The sequence below is a fragment of the Athene cunicularia genome, assembly GCF_003259725.1.
Source record: "Athene cunicularia isolate RWA chromosome 2 unlocalized genomic scaffold, athCun1 chr2_part1, whole genome shotgun sequence".
Taxonomy (NCBI): Eukaryota; Metazoa; Chordata; class Aves; order Strigiformes; family Strigidae; genus Athene; species Athene cunicularia.
In genome coordinates this window covers 119,884,291-119,909,310 of record NW_020799095.1, presented here as the reverse complement: position 1 = coordinate 119,909,310, position 25,020 = coordinate 119,884,291, and the positions used below count along the sequence as shown (strand labels likewise).

The window sequence follows — 25,020 nt, the reverse complement described above, 5'->3', positions numbered from 1 at the left end:
AAATGTATAGACGCTAGGTAATTATTTAGCATTCATTAATGATACATAATATCAGAAGAATGTGGAAATAAAATGGGGACAAGGAGAAAATTAAATTACTAAAGAATAGTCCCTTAAAGTTTTCCTCTCCAGCCCCTCTTCTCCTGGAAATGCTATTGATCTCTGAAGCAATTTTGTCAGACCTTGGTTTTGCAGAATTGAGCCTCCAGTAGATAGAAAGAAATGTGAAAAAGTTGGAAAGTTTCATACCTGGAAAAAAAACCAACAGAATATTCTTGCTTTCTAGAAAAATCACTGAATTTTAGAATTTAGGAAGGTGGAATTATTTTTTAGAGAATTCCAGTTTCGAAAAGAATGAACTGGGTAGTAACCCACAGTATGAAATGTTACTGAGACAAACCTGATAGCTGTCATTAATTAAATATATCTCTCAGAACTTCATTAGGTTTAGCCTTTACTAATTTTTTTTTTTTTTTTACAATATGGAAATCTGTTAATAACATTGTTAAGATTATTAATTTAGTATCATTTGATAGGAACATAATTGTATTTCATGTATTTGGCAAATAGATAATTATTTGTATCATTTTGAGATACAGAAAGCAATCTCCTGGAAAGCTTTGTGCTGCAATCACTGTGTTTAATAAAGGCTGAAAAGTGAAACAAAGTAAACATACCCTGCTTACAGTTTTAGTTGACTCAGAATGAGGCAGCATTACAAGTGCATTGAAGGATACCATGGAAATACAAAATAATCTGGAGGGTAATGGAGAGTTCTAAATGGGTTTAAATTTAGATAAACATTACATAATGCATTCCACACACATGGCATTATATGTAAGCATTGCTGCTGCAGAATGCTAGATAATGTTGTTTAAGCTCTTCAGCCCACAATACTACTCCTTCAAGTTAATTTTCAGACATAAGTAGATAGAAATCCGACTGTAGTATCACTGGAAGAGTAGACTGCTTGTGAGAAACCCCTGACTCTGTGCTTATAATCTCTTGAGTGTAGCTAAAATGATGTGTATAAGTTTACCTACCCAAACAAATATAGGAAAGAAAGTTGTCAGTAGGAATATCAGTTGTCCCACAGTCTAGAAAGCTTAGACTTCCTTCCAAATCGACCTTGATATGAGTCCAAAAAAAATTTATAACAATAGCTAAGTTTCTCTGTTAGCCATCACTCCTCCAGCCCTTAGGACTTACCTGTCACCTGGTACCAACACTAGGCATGAGCTACAGCTGTGAGTTTCTCTTTTAATGTAAGTACAGCTTGATTTTTGTCCCTGTCTTGATTGCATTTACCACCACTGTGGACTCTTTAGCTACATGATGGATTGTCCTTCTAAATATGAATTGGTTTTGTTTTAAATAATTTTATATTGGTTTGAAAGCTTTCAAGCACGTGTTTGAGACATCATGTGGAATATTAAAGGTAGGATGATACCTTCAAGTAGATAAACACACATAACACATGGCAGTTCAAAAGTTAGTAATGTGTATTGTGTACAGTTGCTGAGAATGAAAGAACTGCCTGGTCACCTAAAAGAAAAATCTAATGATTTTAAGATCTTTCCTGTGGGTTAGAACCTGAATGCAGATCACTCATCATTTTTCCATACTGTTTTGCAGTTTGTGGATTGCTGCCTACGTCCATGCATAGTTTCTATTTTGCTGCTGAAACTTAAGATTGACCCTTCCTGGGGAATGTGTGGAACAGCATGAAAAGCCTACTGCAGTCGTCTTCTTGACTCGGGGAGATGAGAGGAGACTTTTTTAAGTTTTCTCTTTCAGAAATTCTCATAAAGGTTTCTTGTTGTGGCAAAAGGTGTAGAGCTCTCTGGGGAAAAAAGCAATTCTCAAGTAGATGGTGATGTCATCCAAATGTAGGTCATTTGGCTTGGTATATAATAGACTTAAATTTCTGTGAGTAATAAACAAAACTTCAAGACTTTGGCAAAATTACTCCAGGAACAAAAGATAAAGAGGGCTTTCCCAAACTGTGTAAAGTATAAATGGAACAAATGGATTGTGTTTCAGTGGAGCTACCCTGCTTTGATAACTCTCCTTATAAATGTTGTCATTCAAAACTAACATATTTCTCCATAGTTTCTGATAATAACACTCTGATAGTGTGGGGGTCAGTGCAAGACAAAATAAAACAAGTACAAACCAAATATAGTGCCAAGCAGCAATAACTATAAGCAGGTAATTTGGTAAACATACAGACAAATCAAGTGTGGAAGTCAGTAAAAAAACCCAGGAAGTTAAATAGCAACAGAAAAATTATTTGAGTCTGACATTTGCAAGGAAATATGCAGGAAGTGAAAGAAATATCTGAATATACAGTTGCAAGTTGAGATAATAAAGTACACATTGCTGAAGTTAGCCAGTAAAGCATCCAAATGTCAAGGTGATAAATAACAAATAGTGCAAATAATGAAGAGCCTGTGTTCACAGGTGAAGGACTGACTCTTCTGGTTTCTCCTTTTCACATTTGCCATATGTCATTGACAATGCCTGCTGAAGAGGCCGTTGGGGAAGTGTCTCAGCACAGCCATGTGCACATACTTCTGTTTAGCTGGTCGAAGGCCTGCTCAGGAGCATAAACAATGGTCTTGAGCCTTACACTCCTGTGCCTATTTAGTTCCTCTTGCTGCGTCGTCTCTCAGTGACAGTACATCACTGAGGCTCTGCTCAAGTGTGTCACTGAGACATGCCTTGGCAGCATTTGTGTCTGAACAGTCGCTCCTGTTCTGGTCTGCTGGAACTCCTGACTGTGAGTACAAAAGGGGCAGAATAGCAGGAAGTGTGAGCTGAAAAAAAAAGGTGTGAGATAAGGCAGCCAAGGAAAGCAGTGCTCATTTACCTTCTGTTCCATTGGCTTCTTCCTGCTGTGACTTGCTTTGCCCAGCTTCATGTGACAAAGTTTCACCAGCTTATTACTCATGTCACCATTTCATTCCTTAACTAATTGATTCTGTATGTTTGGACAGGATATGTGAGTTGCTTTATGGACATAACAATATAGAAAATTCACAGGGCATCAGTAACTACTATCCTGGCAATGTTTTCCTGATGCTGGTCATTTAGTATATTAGCTTTTAAAATGTCTATTGTAACAGTGGCAACAGCATTAGATTATTTTTTTATGAGAATAGTCTAGTTGTTCTATCATCACAAAAGGATGATCAGTGTCTAGTTTATCTATGTGCAGACTACATTATTATCTCGCAAAACAAAGTCCCGGTGATAGGATTGCTTCATTAAGTTTATGCTACATAGACATAATTATGCAGGAGCTAAGAATAGCTCATCTAATTGAAAATAATGATTATAGAGAAAGAATGAGTTTGATTACTGTTACTAAGCAAGCACATACCGTACAACCATTCATGAACTGCACGGAACACATATGGGATTATACAATGTATTTGTTTTGATTAACAGTTTCTTTCCCCCATCCTGAGTACAAGTGGAAGGTGTTACTGTATATTTGCTCATTATCTTTTTTCTTAGAGACCTAGAGGGACCTGCGAGAAGGCAGCATGGGCTGATACTTATCCAATAAATTATGACAAGCTAAGCTTTGAAATAACATTCAACGTTTATCCCTGCACACATTTTAGGGAGGATGTAACTTAAATAAATCTTCTCCAGGCACCACAGATGAAACTGTCTATGTTGCTTTTTTATGTCTGTGTTTATACTAGTACCCTATGGGATTAAACATCCTTTTAGAAATGCAAAGTCTGCCATACTGTTAATCTCTTGGTGCTCATTCTGGTTAATGCTAACATTTAATTTTTGATTTGTCTAAAACACATAGAACTCTTCTTTATGCCTTGAAAATAAAACTGAGTTTTTACAGTGAAATTGTTAAAAGCTTTCATTTATTTGATTGCTGTTGGTTAGTATCACCAGACACATGGGATAAAAGTTGTTGCTGCTGTTCCGCTCTTAACTAATTTTTTTCCTACTTAAGTGTCATTTTTCTATTAGAATGTTACAAGAAAATTTCTGAGATCGTGAAATTTAGTATATCAGGTTTAGAAATGTTATTAATCTCTGGAGTCTCAAAAAACTCTGCCAGTTTTCCATGTTTAGCTTCCCCTCTGTTCTAATGAACCATTTCATAGCTCTAGGCTATGTGCTAATGCTGTAGAGGCACAGAGATCACTGCCATCAGGAATTTTTAAACAGATGACTGTTTAAAAAATGAAGTGGGGAGGGAAGATGGGACAAACAGTGATGCAATCCTGCAGTAACACAACTATCAGTTTGCACAGTCTGGAATCAGAGGCACTTGCGCAAGCTGTTCTTTAGAAATAGCACAAGGAAAAAAGTGGAAGCAGAGGACAGATTACTTCATGAAAGTGTTCCAGACTGTTGTCCTGACTTCAGAAAAGTTGCCTTTTCAGATTGTTTTGGATTCAAAATTCAGTGAGTTACAAGAATTTAAAACTGTTAGATCCCTATTTATACAAATTGAAGCATCAAACACATATTCTATCCCTCTCCTTTTCAGCAGGGTCTGGTTGCGGAAGACATTTCTCAATTTTTGGGGCCCACATACTTCAATTTTGCCCTTCAAAAAATTTTACATGGCACCTAACACTGAACATTAACTTTGAAATGTTGTAAAGGTAATAGCATTCCACAGTCCCCCTGAACACCGTGTGTCCGAGACTCACAGACCCCTGTTTAAGAGTCAGTGTGATGGCTCAGTCTGTACAGATTCTGGTAACATGTATTAAACTCATAATCCCAGCTTTCAGTCAGATACTATCTTTTTTTCTATTTGAAAATTTTAATTATAAGATAGGACTGTAAATTTTGTACCTACAAGTAAATACGATACAAGGATGAACAGGACTGAAGAAACTGAGAGGAATTAATGTGCTGATTCTGAAATACTTTGATTTTCATTGAGCATAACAGTGCACTATACAATATAGTGTGTGATAGCTGGGAACAGTAGTCTTTTGCTCTCATATTATTGATGCAACTCATAAAAGATTCCTCTGCATATAAACTGTTTTCTACTCTGTACAGAACTGCACATGCAAGAGCTAAAGCTGATGCTGCGGATCAGGCTGCTCAGGCTGCTCGCCAAGAATGTGATATTGCAAGAGCAGTTGCCAGAGAACTTTCACCAAATTTCTACCAACCAGGTAATTATAGATTGGGGGGTTTTGTGGCTAGGGTTGTTTAGGGGGTTTTTATTGCAATGAAAAGGTTCTGTGTTAAGTTTAAAAGTTTATTTAATTTTGAATGTTGCCATTTATACAGAAACAACCATCATGTGTAAATCATGAAGAATGTACATTGCTCAAAGAGATTTTGTTTTCATTTTTTAATCATTTGGTGACTATTGCTTTGTATAAATACAGTGGAGTGTCAAAAAGTCAGTATAAAGCATACAGCTCTACCTCAAATTAATAGCTTCTTCAGGACAGTGTCAAAGACAGACTTCAGAGAACATAAATCAACAGAAATGTTGGTTATTTTTATAATGTGTTTATCAGGGCAAATATCCTTAGCTTTTTTACTATCCAAGGGAATTCATGATGGTCTTGGTTAGCTAAGGCCTGAATTCTGAAGAATGCTTTACCATTACACATATGTAACCCATGAGAGAATCTTCCTCTCTGCAGCCTGTGGTGCTCTGTGGAACATTAGTCCCATATTCAAGATATCATAGAGTTGTCTGTGTCACCTATATCAACATTGCAACCCATTTTCACCTGTCACATGGTGTGGAAAGTTGCTATAGAAGGAAGCAAAGTGGGTTTTGCTTTATTTTTCTGATGTCTTTCCATGAGGTGCTTAAGACTGGATAGATAAATGGAACACCATTTGCCAATTTCGTGTCTTTTAATGTCTGTCCCTTCTTTCACCTGTCAAATGAGCTGAGTAATTTCTTGTTAGTTTCCAAGGACTTGCTTGCACTAATATGGATTGTAGCTCTGAGATTCATTTTCACTTACCATCATCTTCTGCATGTCCTTGTTTCAGATATAAACCCATTTATTCTTAAATGAACGCATGTGGTGGATCCAGGCTAATACCATGATCTGCAAAATCAAAGAACAACAACATTCTTCAATGTTTCCTAACAATCCACTTACTTTCTTCAATTTTTAGTATGTGACCACCATAAATAAATTATTACTAAATTATTAGTCATTTAGCTTAAAGAACACTTGTTTTTTTCTTTATTCTAAGTATTTGTTTGTAGAGAGCCATCTGTGTATTTTGGGGTTGGAAGGGTTGAGGTGCTCTTGTTTATTTGTTTAGTGCATGTCAAGGGCTTGTCACCTCGTGCACATTAGAATCTCCATTTCCCTTATCAGTCTTGTAAACTTTCTTTGTACACATCCTATTCATCTTTCTTGAACATGGCTGTCCAGAACTGTAAGCAAAGCACAATATAACTGTTTCCAGTAGTAAAACTTTACTAGTTTAAAATGGTATCAATAAATACCTTTCACTGTTGAAAATTACCTCAATGCAACCTCTCCTGTGGACCTATATTAGTGGCCCATACTTACTCCTATGATACCCTACTCATTTTCTTTTTTCATTATTTCATTTTTCCATCAACTGCTGAACTCTCTCAATTTATAGCAGCAGTTATCTTATCAGTCATAAGTTAAGAGGTCATAAGCTTAGCCATGCAAAGAACTAATAACAGCGACCCTGTCAAATGAAAGCTTGATAGAGAATAGAAGTAAGAGGGAATTAAAGCATTTGGAATGAAAGTATCTCAAAGCTGCCAAACCCTTGAAATAAAGAAATGGCTAGAGTACTCAAGAGAAAATGCAAACATCTGATGGTGTGAAATTTGACACCAAGAAATCCTGCAGATCAAGAATTTGTAGGGTGTCTTTTTTTACTTCCTGCCACAGGATGTGAAGTAGCATTGCTAACAAATTGGCTGAGATTTGGGGAGAGAAGGTGTGGGATTCTTATTTTCTCCTCATTTAAAACTTTTATTCCATTACAGAAGAGATGAGTTTGTATCTCTTCCCCAAATGCAGCTGCATATGTGTATAGTGATGTAACAAAACATTTCTCAAAGTCTACTTATTCTATGCTTTGTCTGGAAATGTCTATCAGTTAGCTAGCTACCTATCAAAAGACAAATATCTCTTTTGGAGTCTAAATTTTAAATTTCCTCATTATCTTCAAGATGGCCAAATAGACCATATTTGTACTCATTTTTAAAAAATTGTTATTCCTATTGCTTAAGCAACTTCAGGATGACAAGATATTAGCTCAATTTCAGTTACTTCAAATAAGATGCAGCAAAACTCCAGATTCATACATCATTGTGATCCTTTCAAATACTATCATGTCAAAAATGCATCCTCAGTGATCATGATGCCTTTTTCAGATATGTTCTTTCTGAGTGGTACCAGTTAACCCTGAGACTTACCCATACGCATGTTTGCTTCTTTAAGTATTTCCCAATATCATGCTGTGAGTTAACGGGCAATGTTATAATTAACTTTTGTAATTTATAGTAATAAAATAGATAAAGTATTTGCATTCATTCATGCAAACACAGTAAATAATCTACTTTTTTAAATAGTATTTTTCATGTTTGAATTAAAACAAGGTAACCATTATTGCTTCCGAATAGCAACTTCTCAATTTTCTTCTGTTGCTTGAGCTTTGTATTTTTACAGTACCTTTGTAAGTTTCTGTTGGTGCTACTAAAAGGTAATGATAAGTATTGTGTTTCAGTCTCTGAAACTATAGTTAAGAGAAAGCTTTCCATTGTGCTAAATTGTCTTGAAAATAAGTTATTGTAGGAAAGTGTAATTTTTCTCTCATTACTTGAACTGCTTAGTACAGTAGGCAAGCGTGCTGTCAGCAATGAATAAATGTGTGTAGTATATCAACAAGTCTCTTGAAAGAGAGACAAAAGTCAAATACAAATATATATCTGTAAACAAGAGCTAAGCATTTTTTCTATCTTAATGAGTGATCTGTGCATTACCTGTGGCCAGAGTCCATTTAAATATTTGAAATCTTTTGATAAAACTTTCAAATTTCAAATTCTTAAAAAGCAGCCTTCTGGGCCATATAGCCTAGTATTAGAGTAAATTAGAGTAGAGTATTAGTAAACTATAATTACAGTGAATATTCATCACTCATAGTACCCCGACAGTTCTTACTTCCCAACTGCTTTCTCTCAGCGTTTCAATTTTGTGTTCATTAGCACATTCATCAGAAGCTGCCAAGAAGTTCTAGCTTTGTACTGTAGTTTAAAAGGAGATTGAAAGGGGAATGAAGCGGTAGGAAGCAAAGTAGTGTCCAACAGGTAAGAATAATAATGTCAGTCTGAATCAGGAATATTGAAGTACCATAGAAATCTTGAGATTTAGCTTTCCCAGTAATTGATTACCTTAATATTTGCATATATGGAAAACAAGTAAGATTGTAAATGTCAATGTCATGGTGTAAGAACTTATTAGATTACAGAGAGCTGTTTTCCCTAAGCTTGTTTCCCACGGTAGTCTCAGGCAAGACCCTGCTTCTACTTTTACTGTAGCAGAGATTTGGGTAGTGATTAATAGCTATGAGGATGGTATATCTTTGCAGAGCCCTACCCACAAGGTTGTACGTTTTGTAGATTTAACAAATGTTGCAGTCTTTATAAAGGCCTTTACAGGTCTTTTTATCACCAAATAAAACGCATTTTGGAAAATCCAAGCTCTGACCTGTTTGTTTCCTCCAGGGATCACTGAACTTGCAGATGTGTCAAAAGAGAGCATACCAGGACAGGAAAAAAATGAAACCTGTGTCACATCCTTATTCAAGGGAGTCATCCAGGGACAGTTTGAGATTGTCTTTGCTTAGAGAAAAACAGTAAATGCTGTTTTGCGCCTCTTGTTAAAACTTGGAGAACGGCAAATTGTTAAAACCTAGAAAAGGGCAAAATGGGAGTGCTGTATCAAAGGTGTAACAGAAAGGAAAGGCTTTTGACACCCAGTAAAAAGGGGGAATAATATTCTAGACCTGCACAAGGTTAATGGATGCTTTGACTTATTCATTCTAAATTCCACAGGCCATCTCTAGGATGTAGTCTTGTAAACACACTATCAGGAGGTAAGCTAAAGTATGAATTTGCGCGGGCTGGGCAGCTAAGCCATAATTGTCTGTGTGCATATATATCCTGCAGCAAATGGATACTGCTCTTTCGTTTAGTTTGAATGAATAACATTTGATTAAATGAAAGAGGAGTAAAACTACTTTGCAGAGTAAGAGCAGTTGGGGCACTTTAGGGTCTGGAAATTCAGATCTGAATTGGTTTATGGCAGATTATTTGTTGGGCCATCCGGCTGCCAGATGAACATATGTGGCTCACCAGAACAATTCATCCAGCCTTTGACCTCCTAAACAAAGCATGGGAGAAGTTAAGGAAGAATTTATCTATTAATACTCTCTAAAGAGATGGACAAAATTTCTTTAGGTGAAATATATGAGTGGAGAACAAAGTGTTTCTAATGAAGAGAATAAGAACTTGTCAAGTTTTACCAGTATTTTTTCCTGTAATGTTTGGTTACTGTTACAACATCAGTATTAACATGCTGAAAATCACTAGTTTCAGAAATAAACATTTTAAGCTTAAGATAAGGCAATTTCTAATGGCCTCTAATGCCTTAAAGAGCAACTGTGTTTTACATTCTTTTCTGACCAGTGGTGGATGTCTGTAGCCTCAGAAGAAAACACATCACTCCTGCCTTCCTCATCTCTGCCTTCTCCACCTCCTCCAGTTCACAAAATACAAACTCCATATGGACAGGAAAGAGAGATTTCTGACTGATGCTAATTAACTGGAATGTACTGGTTAAATGCATGTGGACCAGGCCAGATTTTTATTTTTATTTAAGAAGCCAATTACAATGAGCATTTTTCCTGATTAGAATTACCAGACATGCCATCAGTTTGTGCCTTAAAGCATACGGAAGCTCACTAGTTATTCTTAGTCATACAAGAGCGTGTTTTCTGAAATTATTCAACATACGGCTTCATCATCCTCACACAACTGTTGTCAGGATTCTTTCTGTGCCATCTTTTCTCTACAATTTGTTGCTTCTGTCCTCTTTCTAGACAACTCTGGAGAAGCCAAAGCCTCTAGAAGTATCCTAAGGCACTTCTGCGGTATCTAGTAATCAGAGAAAGAAGGTGTATTAAAAGAAAAGGTGTCAGTTTCAAGCTTTATTCTTGTTCTCCCCTTCCTCTTTATAACTCTTGTCATACCAGTCTTCACTGGCAATTTTATCACCGGTCTCACCAAGCCCTAGGTACAGATGCCTCCACCCTTCCACATCTTTCCTCTTACCCAGGGTGAGGCCCATCCAGCTGGCTAGCAGTCTGCACCCATTCTGCCCCACTTCCATACACAGATGTTGGCTCAACCCACTCTGCAGTGTTCCTCCATTCATCTGGGACAAGAGAGCTTGCTTTGGAAGAAGGCAAAGGAATGAGAGGTTGCAAAGGAGTAGCCTTAATTTTTTAGGATGCTTTCTCAATCTCTCTAAGATATTTTTGCGTCACATAATCAAATTATTTACTTAGAAAAAAATTAGCATAATTATTTTTGAGCAAATTAATTTTTAAAACTAATAACAGAGAACCAGTTTTCTGTAGAGATATAAAGCTGTTACAATGACTGTTATTTTCACAGGCTTCCATTAAGTACTGAGGTAGTTAACTTGCGTCTAGGTACAACTTGTGGTTGCCTAGTAAATGCTACAAGATCTGACTATGAAGCTAACTAGGTAGTCAGGCAGCTAGCCTGGACTAGCTTCAGTGTTGTCCCTGCTATATTACTATCTTGAACTAGCTTCTTGAATTCTAGTTTAGGTATACCTATCAGAGGTGCCACCATGAGAGTGTTAATTACAGGTATAATCTGAGAGAAAGAGATTAGTGCTACCTTAGAGTTTTAATTGCCTCCTTTCACCTGTTCATTGGCTCCAAGAAAAGAACCATTCCTTCCAGGACACAGAACGTGTCCACTGTTGGCCTGTTTGCCTCCAGCAAATTTCTATATTGGTCTGTCACAGTGTCCATCAGCCAAGGACAAGATGAAGTAGGGTCTATCACATGGGAGTATTATCACAGTGTCAACATTTCCATTATAAATCCTATTTATAACTGCGTCATAAATATTTGTTCCATGTTGAAATTCAGCTAACAAGGTCTTTACTGTGGGAACTTTCCTTTCAGTGCTAATTTTCACTAGAGTATGGTGATTTATTTTGAAAGGATTTTATTTTTCAACATTAGCCTTTAGTGAAGGCTTGTGTTGAAAAAGGTTAGGTTTCTCATGGGTTTTTTAACATGTAATATGGATTACATTATCACTTCTCTACAGTTATGCTGCTTACAGTGCCATGTACTACTTGACCATAAGCAGTTAACACTTGCTGTGGGATTTTTTGCTGTTTTTATGGGAAATGGTGAATGAAAGATGTATTCCAGAGGAAAGGGTAGAGCATTAGAGAAAAATAATCATCACAGCTGCATTCTATGTTTGTCAAGGCCAGAGAAATAGATGGATAATATACACGGCATTTTATTCCAAGGAAGGCTGCAAAACTTAAGACTTACTTAGAAGTAAGATGATTAAGATCTCTCATCTGAAAAAGAAAGATAGTATTCATCTTACAGACCTGAGTGACATAAAGTAAGGTAGTATTGTTCAGTATGTCATAGAAGATCATGCTGAGAATTTGGAGGAGATGAAGATTTCTACCCATTAGTCTTTAACAGTTATTCACTCAGATCATAATCTGAACAGGAGCCAAACCTGGAACTGAAACACAGCCAGCATGGAATTGATACTTGAATTTTTTTGTATGGTGAGATTAAACAGGATGAACATTGTAAAAAGAGCTGGTAGAGTGATCAAGAACGGAGTAATCTGAGATTATCTTCCTTGAAAGTATAGTTAAAAAGGGGAAGAAAAATGAGGGGGAAATAAAAGGACAAATCATGTGCATTAACAGAGGAAAATTGTTCCAAAGAGGAGAATGGCCAGCTGTGTCAAAGGAGGATGAGAATCGACTACCGGTACTGAGATAGGACTAAGAAATCAGCAGAGACTCCTCAAAAAGTATCAGATGAAGACCAGAAGGTATTTTGTCAGGGAGAATTGCCAAACTGTGAAGAGTATGGGATAGATTTGGAGAAGAGGAGCAGTAAATAGATATATTGCAAACTTAGAATTTAGAAATAAAAGCTTAGAGTGCTAAGGTGAAGGGGAAGAAATGACGTCGTGTGAGGTCAGAATGGTGGGTGGCAGGATGACTGGGGTTTCTCTTAAAATACAAAAGATCAAGAATATGTTGGGAAAGAAGACAGAAAAGGATGGAAGACAAAGCAGATCACATGCCCTAGTTTTATCAGAATCAAATTGATTGTTGTATTTCTGTAGTTCTGGCATTTGCAGTGCAGCACTCAGTTCTGTTAGCCCACTTCAAGACTCTTTAAGCTTCTTAATTGATTCCATTGCTAGATACAAAAATTAATTTTGCTAGAAATATGATGCAGCTTAACGAATACTGTTTCTGAATGTTGAAAAGCACTATATTAACGCTCTACTCTCCAAGAAAATTCAAAAAAACGTATATTCTAAAAGCAGTAAATTTTGGTTCTCTTTATTTTACTCCTGATTTTGCACCCTTCAAGTTCATAATTTCAAGTACTTTTTTATAAACACAAAGGGATAAAAGAAACTTTTTTTAAAATGGTCTAACATTATATAATGATGAATCCTTTTGAATTATCTAGAGTTTAAGTAAAGGCAGTAATGCATATCTAAATCTGTGACTAGAATCAGTGGAGTCTAAAACTGTCTGGTTATTTCCACGTTACTTTGCCCATCTAAACCATTCAAATGTAATTTCAGTTGTTTGGTGACATACATATATTTCATCTCTTCCCAGGATTGAGCCTTACTGGCACATACTCCATTGACATAAGAAGAGCTGACATCTAGAACCCAAGCCCTGGGTGCTTATCCTAGGCTCTGCTTTTTTCTTTAGTGGAAGGGTGTTCAGAGAAGAACAGTGCAGGCACTGTTTCTTTGTCAAATAAAGGTTTTAAAATACCCCAGAGTTAGCAGAGCTTTGGGCAAAAATTTCACTCAGTTGTTACATTTACTAAAGAGCAATGCCTTTGTATTGAAAAGCATGACAGATACGAATGGTATTTTTCTCCTCCTAAAATCTCTGTATCCTGTTATTTTCTGGTTATTTCAAGTTGCTTGTGGCAGTAGTCACAGTTTTAACCTGAAGTTGATTGATCCATATCAGCAGAGCAGCTGCTAGAATTTCAGTAATTTCTAATATCTGTGTAAACTTGCATGTATGGACAGATGGACGAGGAGCTTGAGGGTTGATATATGTAAGAAAACTTATTTAAAATTGTTCTCAGTATATAATATCAAATTCTGCAAGGACAATCAAATGTAAGGAAGAAAAACCTACTGCTTCCTCCGCCTTCACATGTGACCCAAGAGGCAGTGTAACTAATCCAACTTTACAGGCTATTAATGGAGTCTCACTGGGAACTGGGATCCTTATGTTAAAAGTTTTGATGTGGAAGAAAAAGGCAAACACAAGACTGCTTTGCAAGAGGAGAGAATATACTAAGAGAACAATAAGTATTAAGAGCCATAAGTATTTTGTTTTTAACGTAAAGCATAGCTGCCAAATTACTTTTGGTTTTGATCCTGAACTTCATCAAATACAATGTATTTTCCTGTTTAGCTAAAAGACAAGACATGACATTTACTAATCTGTAATGTTTTCAGAATGAGGATCAAATGTATTTAGATAGTTTTCCTGTCTAATTGCATTAAGAATACTGGAGGTTGTTGATGAGAAAATAAATAATAAATGGAAGTGAAAAATGGCAGGGAGAGAGAAGCCTGATAAAGTGACAAGGAAATTGGTAATCATCGCACCTGAATCTTCACTAATAACTAGCCACATATCATGGGTGATAATGTTACATAGTTGTATAATATGGTAACAGCATATTATTTAAATCAGCAGGTAATAGCAAAGTGGTATGTTGCAAACAGAATCTGGAACCCAGGAAAACTGTAACAAGTGATAGGATGAGAGGAAACGACCTCAAGTTGCACCAGGGGAGGTTTAGTTTGGATATTAGGAAAAATTTATTCACTGAAAGGGTTGTTGAGCACTGAAACAGGCTGCCCAGGGAAGTGGTTGAGTCACCATCCCTGGAGGTATTTAAAAGACTAAATGTAGATGTGTAGACGTGGTGCTTAGGAACTTGCTTTAGAGACGGACTTGGCAGTGATAGGTTTATGGATGGACTCAATGATCTTAAAGGTCTTTTCCAAGCTAAATGATTCTGTGATTCTATGAAAAACAAATTTCTCAGTAACATTCCACATCTAGCTGAAAGTGAATGCTACTATTTACAGCAGTGATCACCCACCAAGCTAGTTCGTAGAATTGCCAGGCCTAGTATTTAACAGTGACTTGCTCCTGAGAAGTGCTATGAGAAGCCCTTAAGGGCTGACGGACTCAGCCATTTGGAGATGACATGTGAACCTGCTCCTGTTGAGGTCAGTTGCCAAAGTCCCATGGAGCAGGATGGTAGCCATGCACTTGAAATGTGATACAGCAGGAAAAGTAGCTAATACTCTTCCAGGCTGTATATACAGAAGAGGAACATCATGGAGAAGAAGGGTAATAATGGCCCCTTCTCTCTGTGATCCCAGTGACACTGAATCTGAAATACTGTGTATAACTTTGGGCATCATCATAACAGAAAGATGTGGACATGCTGGGAGAAATGTAAAGAAGTGTGGATTCTACGGGGTAAAGGCAGCTATTATGCCACATTAACAGTCTCTTTATATACATAAAATGAATCTTTTCAGAGGATATGCAGTTGTGATGAGAACAGAATTGCAGCCTTTCACTTCTGCCTATCCTTTATGATAGATATAAAGGAGCTTAAAGAACACTACTGCTGCAGTTAACATTTGCTAAATTTTCCAGTGGAAATTTTTCTGGTTTTCAGAAAAATGTTCCTATGATCAGAGGCTCATGTTAAACCACTACCTGTTCTTAATAATAGCAGTAAAACATACACTGACAATAGGCTTCATCTGCCTCATGTCCTAGTGCAGCTCAGCTGAAGTAAAGTAGGCTCTAGATGTTCTGTGAAAAAGCTAAAAACATACCTTCTCAGTTATCTCGTATTAAGCATCCTGCAGGCTCAGAAGCATTCAAGTGGATTATAGTACATGTGTTATTTAGCCAGGAGCATTCACATTAAATACAATGTCTGTATATTAGCTAGCCTGGAAAAATTAAGCCTGTCCTATATACAGGAGCCATGTACAACACCATATCAAAATATTTGACAATCTTGTCAAATATTTTTTGAAATTCTGTCAGTACTCATCAACAAAGTGTTAGGGTAAGTAAATCAAGCCGTAATTAAGATTGTTGGTCATGAGCAATTAATGTGTCTATAAACTGGTGAGGCGTTTAGAGAGAGCTGCACAGCACTAATAATGCTGTCTGTCAGGTGGAATAAATCTGTTACATTTGTCTGATAGTACTGAATCCAGAAGTATAAGGGCCTCCACACTGTAATCTACTATGCAAATACAATTATGAATTTTGTGCCCTGTTTTGCAAATGTCACAGCTACTTCAGTCACCTACTAAAGCAGCCACAGAAATGGAGCCGAAGTTAGATTTATAGTCAGAATAAATACATTGTTCTTACTTGGTGCTGACTGCAGGCAGGTTTTGAGATTCATTTGTCTATTCTTCCCTGCCTTCATATCTTTCAATGTGTATATGTCTACTCTGTAACAATGTATTTAGAAACTTTTTGAGGAAGAAAAGCTTATGTTTAGGCAGTCTTCTATCCTTAATTATTTTTTAGTTATTTATTGGAGATTAAAAAATGCAAAATACAAAAATACTGTTTGTGTATTATACTCATGTATGTTAATGATAGGATGACTCAGTTAATTTCAGATTTGGAGGAATTGATAGAAAGGGAAAGAAGAGGCAGTCTGAGTTTCATACAGATTGGAACTGCATTAACACCTCTGTTTTGTCATCCCACTGCTAGCTCACAAGCTATGTTGCATATGGTTTGGATCATTTGGTAAAAGTCCACTTCCTTTCTTGTTGCCATTGCTGTTGATAGCAACTCGTCTATGTGCTTGAGTAGATGTTTTGATATTTTCAAGAAGCATTGTAACATAACATAGTGCCATACACTTCTCAACAAATACCTGTGTGAAATGCAGAGAGACTAGAAGCAAAGTAGTCAGTTTGCAGGCCACACCAATAACTCTCTTACACTGTGTAAACATCAGAGCAGAGTAAACACAGAGGCACAAGGACTAGCCTTGGGTTTGACCAAAGTGTATGTGTGGCTAGTAAATAAGTAACTCAGCACTCTTGATCTTTGTCTAGTCCATGACAGGAAGCATTTGATGTGGGGTTTGAGAAGGCCCCGTCAAAACCAGGGAAAGAAATTACTGGCAGGTATTTTAAAGATAGTACCTAAGTATTCTAGTAAAGCTACTAGGAAGTTGGTTTTGACACTGCACAAATTTGCTTCCTGAGCAGAGATAGAGAAAGTAGTTGATAGGGTTAAGTTTCCCCAGCAGAGAAGGGGGAAGGGATCTCCAGCCGAGTTATTCATACCTGACTGGAGCGGGAGAACTTTTTCCTTTGTGGCTTTGGTAGCAGGAAGCACGCGAGCAAGCTGTCTGTAACCATTGCGGTATTTCTCTGTATATCTTTTGTCTTGCTTAATGTTGTTATCATTGCTACTACTATTGTTCAGATTGTTTATCACACTGTTGTATTAATTTTCTTCTTATTTAACCCGGGGTTTGTGCCTCACTTCCAGCCCGACCAGCTGAGGGTGGGAGAGGGGCAACAGTAACGTGGTCTCCTGTCCTGGCAGGGCTTAAACCACGACAGCCTTTTTGGCACACCAACGTGGGGCACAAGAGGGTTGAAATAAGAATCAAAAAGGGACAGACCCTGACCAGAGTGTGTTAGAGCAATCTGTTGGGTATAATTTTTCTGTTTGTATTTGTTTGATGAGAAAATGTTTGCAATGCTGGCCCACTTGCTTGTGTGGTGGGGCTGGATTAATCCTTATATCCAGTGTGTTATCCCAGTGCTGGCATTTGCTATTGGTGGAAAATGTATAAAGGGTCTTATGTTGATGTACTGGCTATTGACTGCTTATAATGCCTTCGTATCGCTGGGGGGGCGGGCTGGTACCTGTTTGCTGCCTGGGCTTTTGTTAGGGGTCTCACCCCCTCTATGGGTGAGCCAGGGGAAGAGATCCTCTCAGGTTTTGGGAGTTTCAATTATCCTTGGAGCCTGCAGGCCAGTGTGATTGCGGCACAATGCCTTCTGAATGTCTGCCTGATTTCAGTTTTGGCCATGCGGCACTTCTCTAACAACAGCAGTGCCCGGAAACCTGCCCTGAGGTCAGATAATAGTGAGTGGCAAGGGGTGTGGGAAAAGATGGGAAAAGGCCTGAGTCGGTGGGCACCCCCAATGCTTTGGAATTTCACTCCTAAACAAATGCAGAGCCCTGATAAGCTGATGGAGTGCTTAGAAAGGGTGTGTTACCAAGCTGGCAAAACCCAGGAGACACAAATCGCTGCAATGTGTTGGGGACTTGCCCATGCCTACCGTGTCCTCTTTAATAGCACCCACTGCCCTCAAGGGGAAGAAAAGACTACAGAACCTGAGAGTGAAGTTCCTGGTACAGTATCTGGGCCAGGGAAACAGGCAGAACCAGTTTCAGTCACCTCCACCAGCACAGCAACTGAGCCAGAGAGTCAGCCAGTGCCTACATCAGTTGCCTCAATACAGAAAACAAAATATACAAGAAAGTCAGTTCGCAAAGTGGGGGATGGGGATGAGCCGGGCCCAGCACAGGAACAGGAGGAAGAGCCAGAGGTGATCGTCAGATCTCTATCCCCGACTGAGCTGCGAGATATGCGGAGAGATTTTGGCCGCCTGGGAGGCGAGCAGATTTGCACCTGGCTGCTCCAATGCTGGGACAATGGAGCCAGTGCTTTTGAGATGGAGGGGAGAGAGGCCAAGCAGCTGGGATCTTTGGCCAAGGATGCTGGCATTGATAGGAAAATAGGAAAACAGTCTCAAACCCTCAGCCTTTGGAAGCGACTCCTGCTCAGTGTAAGGGAGAGGTACCCCTACAGGGATGATATCCTTTGTCAGCTAAGCAAATGGACCAACCTCTAAAAAGGAGACTCAGTCTTTCCTGGGTACTGTGGGGTTTTGGAGGATGCACGTCCCGAACTATAGCTTGATTGTGAGCCCTCTCTACCACGTAACCCATAAGAAGAACAATTTTGAATGGGGGCTTGAGCAACAACAATCCTTTGAACAAATTAAGCGGGAGATTGCCCAAGCAGTAGCTCTTGAGCCAGTCCGGGGAACATTCTCTACACCGCAGCCGGGCAGAATGGCCCTACCTGGAGACTCTGGCAGAGAGCACCTGGGGAAACCCAAGGCCGACCTCTAGGCTTTTGGAGCCGGGGATACAAAGGCTCTGAAGCTAATTATACACCAGCTGAGAAGGAGATACTGGCAACGTATGAAGGAGTTCAGGCTGCCTCAGAAGTGCTCAGCACTGAAACACAGATCCTCCTGGCACCTTGACTACCAGTGCTGGGGTGGATGTTCAAAGGAAAGGCCTCCTCCACGCATCATGCAACAGATGCCACATGGAGTAAATGGATTGCGTTGATAACACAACAGGCTCGAGTAGGGAACCCCAGCCGCCCAGGGATACTAGAGGTGATTACAAACTGGCCAGAGAGCAAAGATTCCGGGATGTCACCAGAACAGGAGGTGACACATGCTAAGGAGGCCCCACCATATAACAAGCTGCCAGATGAGGAGAAGCGATATTCCCTGTTCACTGATGGGTCTTGTCGCATTGTGGGAAAACATCGATGATGGAAGGCTACTGTGTGGAGTCCCACACGATGGGTCACTGAAGCTGCTGAGGGACAGGGTGAATCGAGCCAGTTCGCAGAGGTGAAAGCCATCCAGCTTGCTTTGGATATTGCTGAGTGGGAAAAGTGGCCGGGGCTCTACCTCTACACCGACTCGTGGGGAGTGGCGAATACTCTGTGGAAATGGTTGCAGCCATGGAAGCAGAACAACTGGCAACGTAAGGATAAAACCGTCTGGGCTGCTGAAGTATGGCAGGACATTGCAGCCCGTGTGGAAAACCTCGTTGTAAAGGTGCGCCATGTGGATGCCCATGTACCCAAGAGTCGGGCCACTGATGAACATCGACACAACCACCAGGCAGACCAAGCTGCTAAGATTAGAGTAGCTCAGGTGGACTTGGACTGGCAGCGCAAAGGTGAACTCTTCATAGCCCGATAGGCCCATGAGACCTCGGGCCACCAAGGTAGAGATGCAACATACAGGTGGGCTCGAGATCGAGGGGTGGACCTCACTGTTGACACCATTGCAGAGATCATCCATGGAAGTGAGACGTGTGCTGCAATCAAACATGCCAAGCGGGTGAAGCCCCAGAAAAATGGAGAGCGATGGCTGAAATATAGATATGGAGAGGCCTGGCAGATCGACTACATCACACTGCCACAGACCCGCCACAGGAAGCGCCACGTGCTCACAGTGGTGGAAGTAACCACTGGATGGCTGGAAACTTAACCAGCGCCCCACACCACCACCCGAAACACCATCGTGGGCCTTGAAACCCAAGTCTTGTGGCGACACAGCACCTCAGAGAGAATTGAGTCAGACAACGGGACCCACTTCTGAAACAACCTCATAAATGCCTGGGCAGAAGAACACGGCATCGAGTGCGTCTACCATATCCCCTACCACACACCAGCCTCTGAGAAGATCGAGCGCTATAAGGGACTGTTAAAAACCACATTGAAAGTATTGGGAGGTGGGACCTTCGAAGACTGGGACATGCATCTAGCAAAGACCACCTGGCTAGTCAACACAAGAGATCTGCTAGTCGAGCTGGCCCGGCTCAGTCGAAACCTCCACGTGCTGTAGATGGGGATAAAGTCACCGTGGTGCGCATGAGGAATATATTAGGAAAAATGGTCTGGTTTAGTCCTGCACCAGGCAAAGGTAAAGGCAAACCCATCCATGGGATTGCTTTTGCCGAAGGACCTGGGTGTACCTGGTGGATGATGCAGGACAATGGAGAGGTCCGATGTGTCCCACAGGGGGACTTGATTCTGAGTGAGAACATGCGAACATGTCGTGAATTGTTGTGCCTTTGTAAATCGTTAATTTGTCATTGCTAACTGCTGAATGGCAGCTGGATGTGACACAGATGGTATAGCATAAAGGGGTGGATTATGTCCTGGTTAAGCTAGGATAGGGTTAAGTTTCCCCAGCAGAGAAGAGGGAAGGGATCTCCAGCTGGGTTATTCATACTATGCTGACATCAGGTCTGGGCGCGGGAGCTTGGGAACTTTTTCCTTTGTGGCTTTGGAGACAGGAAGCACGCGAGTGAGCTGTCTGTAACCATTGTGGTATTTCTCTGTATATCTTTTGTCTTGTTTACTGTTATTACTGTTTACTGTTGTTATCATTGCTACTGTTGTTGTTCAGATTGTTTATCACACTGTTGTATTAAATTTCTTCTTATTTAACCCGGGGTTTGTGCCTCACTTCCAGCCTGACCGGCTGAGAGTTGAGGAGGGGCAACAGCAATGTGGTCTCCGGTCCCAGCAGACCTTAAACCACCACAAGGCTGTAGAAGAGTACCACAAAACAATAAGCCATTTCTACCAGTGATTCCTTATTGTAGGTGCTTATCTTTACTTAGCAAGAAGGGAAGGTTGCATTTAAGGCTGCATTAAAACCTGCTTGTATTCAGGGATGCTGCCTTTTAAAGTTAGTCCTAGGTGGAAGGTTTGTGTATCCTAACTTTTACATTGCTGAATGATGAATGATGATGTTCCTTTGTCAGGTTGTGTCAATAGTATAACATCACATTCTGTGTTATCTTTGTGTAATATTTTTAGGTCATGTCAGCAGTACATGGTTTGAAGGACAGCAGGCTGCCAGATCAGATCACAACAGTTCCATAAAATAAATACATGTAGGCATCGTGCTCCATGTTGTTCATGGATCTATTGAGTGATTAACTGTTGACACGTGCTAATTTCAGTGTTACCTCTGGTGCAGTGGAAGAAAGGCCACCAGGAGTACTGCTCAAGGAAGCAGCAATGCTAACAACAGATTGAGAAGTCTTAGAAGTGAAGTCCTAGAAGGGGAGAAAATTTCAGCAAAGCGAAGGTATTTTCGAGAGAGGAAGAGGAGGAAATGAGCATCTGGGAGTAAGAGTGAATTAAGAAAGATTACAAAGCATTCCAAATAGTAAATATTACATTTTAGAGTATTTTTGAATTATGCAAAATATGCACTCTTTTCCACTTGTTTATCTTTATAGTTTGCTTTCCTAGGCAGCCATGGTACTTTCATGCTAGTGGTATTAAGTCCAGAAAAAAAATTAAGTATTTTAAGGCAGACAATGGAATTTAAAAATTAATTCAGGCAAAATTTTTTATTTGTGCGTTGCTAGGGAAGATGATTCCTAGCATTTAATATGTTGATCATACCTCACCAAAATGCAGTTGCCATCAGAGGCTAAAAGTTAAAGCAGGCATCCAGATTTGGGTTTCTTTTACATCTCACCAGATAGTGTCAACAATTCATTCCGTTTCAGTTCTTCTTTCTCTTTTGTGACATGCTTTATTTTTAAACTTTAGCAAATGTGTGATTTTTTTTCTCTAAAGCATTCTCAAGGAGGGCCATTATTCCAGCTGGCATAACCAACTTTAAATGCAGCCAAAACAGGGCAACAGGGCCTACATACCTCATTTTGAATTAAGAAATTATTAAATAACATATGTATGCATCACTGGGAGTAGGACATTTCTTTTTAGGGAAATCCCACCACCTTTGGTGATCAAATGAAGTGCCATCTTACTGTCTGGGGGTTAGAAATCTTATATACCTTGCTGCACATTGACCCAGGCATGAAACAACTGCACCATTCCATGCCCTATTGCTGGGGCACTCTATCCATCAGAAGGGTACTGCAGACATCTGGGGTGATCACCTCTTAAACTACCATAAGGAAGCATTTCTTTACCAAGAGGGTGGTAAAACCCTGGAACAGGCTTCCTAGAAAGGTGGTCAATGACCAACCCTGTCAGTGCCTAAATGACATTTGGACAATGACTTTAATGAAATGATTTAACTTTTGGTCCACCCTGAAGTGGTCAGACAGTTGGACAAGATGATCATTGTAGGTCTGTTCCAACTGGAATTATTCTATTCTATGCTATGCTATGCTATGCTATCCCATCCCATCCCAAGGCAGAAGTGATCTCTCAGACCCCTATGCCTCTTTAGGCACCTTGCCTTATATCTGTCAATTTCTCTGTGGCTATAATCCTCAACCCTTAATTTCTAGCCCTATTCAGTCCCAGTTCAGTCTGCCAAGATGGCAGACAGAACTGCCAAACATTACTAAAACCGTAACCATATCTCTGCTCTGCTGACTTCACCAACACATTTTACGCATGACTTAGCACAGCCCTCCATTCATTTGGGCTGAATTAAAGCCAGCAGCCTAGCAGTTAAGAGTTTTTCCCTGTTACCAGTGTAACCTTCAGAAAAATAAGAATAAAACAGAGGAAGTACTAATGACATTAATTACAGTTCTTCCCCCCCTACACAACTTCACAATGAAGCAATAATAATAAACCCTATCTTTCGAAAATTTACTGAATATAGTTATTTGCACATTCGTAATGACTCATTGAATCACTTCTTTTAGCAGACTGATAAATTATTATTTTTATTTCCTTCACCTACAGTTACCATCCTGAATGCTGAGGAATTATTATAAAATAGATGTCCTATCCTGAAAAATCCTAACATAAGAGCAGTTTGGATGCTTGCAGGAAAAAAGATCCTGTATTAATTGATCCTCTAATGGGTCACTAGGCTTTCCAAGTTTTATTAATGTTCATAATAAATCTTATTATGAGAGCATAGATGTTGTTGCCAACAGTGATACATTAGAAAGCCATTGATTATACCGGAAGTTAACAAACCAGATGATTTTCACTGGCTTATTTCTCAAGCAGTATATAGCAACCTGTAGTACCAACACCAAACTATCTATTTTCTTTTTTTAGTACAATGCATTTAAACATAAAAGTCATCAGCTTTTGCTTCAACAATATCATGCTCTGGATTTGTACTAGGATATAATGTGCAGTAAGAAACTTACTCATTGTTTACTATTTCCTTCTCCCGATTTTTGAATTCTGATTCAATGGACAGTTCTCAGCTTCTCCAGGAAGGTGACATTTACAAACTTGTGGCTAGAATGTTGTGTTGGCTTTTGATTACTCAGAAAACTTGTACTCCATTCCTAGTTTTGAAATGGCTTCCTGTGCAGCGTTAGGCTATGGCTTTACCAAAGATTTAGCAAAGCTTTGGCCATGACAGTGCTTTATCGACAACAGACTACTGAATTCAGAGTGATTATTTAGATGAAGCATGTGCTTTGGGTCATGATTTTCCTTTGGTTTAGCTCCCCTATCTGTAAAATGGGCTGTTGATATAACCTATTTGCTGTCTTCTGTATTGTACTTAGAGATTGTGAACTTTTCAGAGCAGGAATTCTCTCTTTTATGGAAGAGTTCAGTAGTTTCGTAAAAAGGGGGCTGTTGGGATTCAAAAGGACTTTCTGTGAGAGTATAGACATGTGAGCAATCCTGCTTGAGAACAAGACTGATCAGAACCTCAGCCGAGCAAGAATGTGATAAGGATGTGACCCTGAATGAGGGGGGAGAAACTCGATGAGACAAACAACCCCCAGAAGAGGTTGGGATGGAAGAGGAAGTTACACAAGGCGGGAAGCCGGGCAAGGCTGATGTGGCACTTTTTATCCAATCATAACAACGTTTAAAGCGCGGGCTAAGTTAACTGTCCAATCTTAAGGACTTGAACTGCATGTTACTCACGTGTGCAGGAGAACGTTATAAAAGGGCTTTCTTAGCTGTAATAAATGGGCATTGCTTGATCACATTGGTCATGTGCGTGCTCAGCTCTCCCGCGAGGGGCCTCTGTTCTTGGCAGGTTTGCATATAGACTGCAGTGTCCTGATTGAGCAAATATCTTTGATCGTGTCACCATTACCCCACAGACAATCGGTAAACCTTGCAGTGAAGGTTGAGAGTCTTTCCGCTAATGATTCATATGTATAAACAAAACTAGGGAGAGAAGTATCTGCTTCATGGGTGGAATTTGCCTATAAGTGCAACATAAATTTTCTTGTAATCATGAAATTATAATGTAATTTGTTCCCTGGATTACTCTTTATATAGCACCATATACTCTTTATGTAGCACTAAAGATAGATAGGTTACATCACATAGTGTATACTCCAGTTTAAAAGCAGAAATAAGCCCAAGCTTACCTAATAATGACTTCTAATATACCTTGAAATTGAATCCCATCATTTCAGCATCAACAGTACTTTAAATATTATATTCTGTAAATATTATATTCTAGAGCCTGCGTTAGTGGCATTGCAATCTTTTTTTTCCTTTCAGAAGACTATAAAATTGTAATATGAAGTGCTTATTTTTTCCTGAATTGTAAGAATGTTAAGGCTGTGGGGACAAAAGAGTGGAAGAAGTATCATGAAGAAATTGTAAGATCTTTATAAAAATATTGATAAGTTTGGGTTTTTTTCTTCAGGAAAAGCTGTCTTTTTTTTTTCTTTTCTACTGTAAAATTGAACAGAGTAAGAGTATAAATGCCATTTCCATATATTAAGAAGGTGGTTCTGGTGTGTTTTTCATCTTCCTCTAAAAACAAATAGAGGACATGTCTGAAGATAA

General features: G+C 39.2%; 1 protein-coding gene across 4 annotated transcripts in view; it reads left to right on the top strand.

The window, feature by feature from the left end:
* The window catches only part of JPH1 (junctophilin 1), an 88,925-nt gene that overhangs the window by 43,611 nt on the left and 20,294 nt on the right, over positions 1–25,020 (top strand). For all 4 annotated transcript variants that reach the window (XM_026843036.1, XM_026843034.1, XM_026843033.1 and 1 more), the window contains exon 2: positions 5,059–5,177. In XM_026843036.1, coding sequence (XP_026698837.1) covers positions 5,059–5,177 — 119 coding nt within the window. The remainder of the gene's footprint in view (positions 1–5,058; positions 5,178–25,020) is intronic.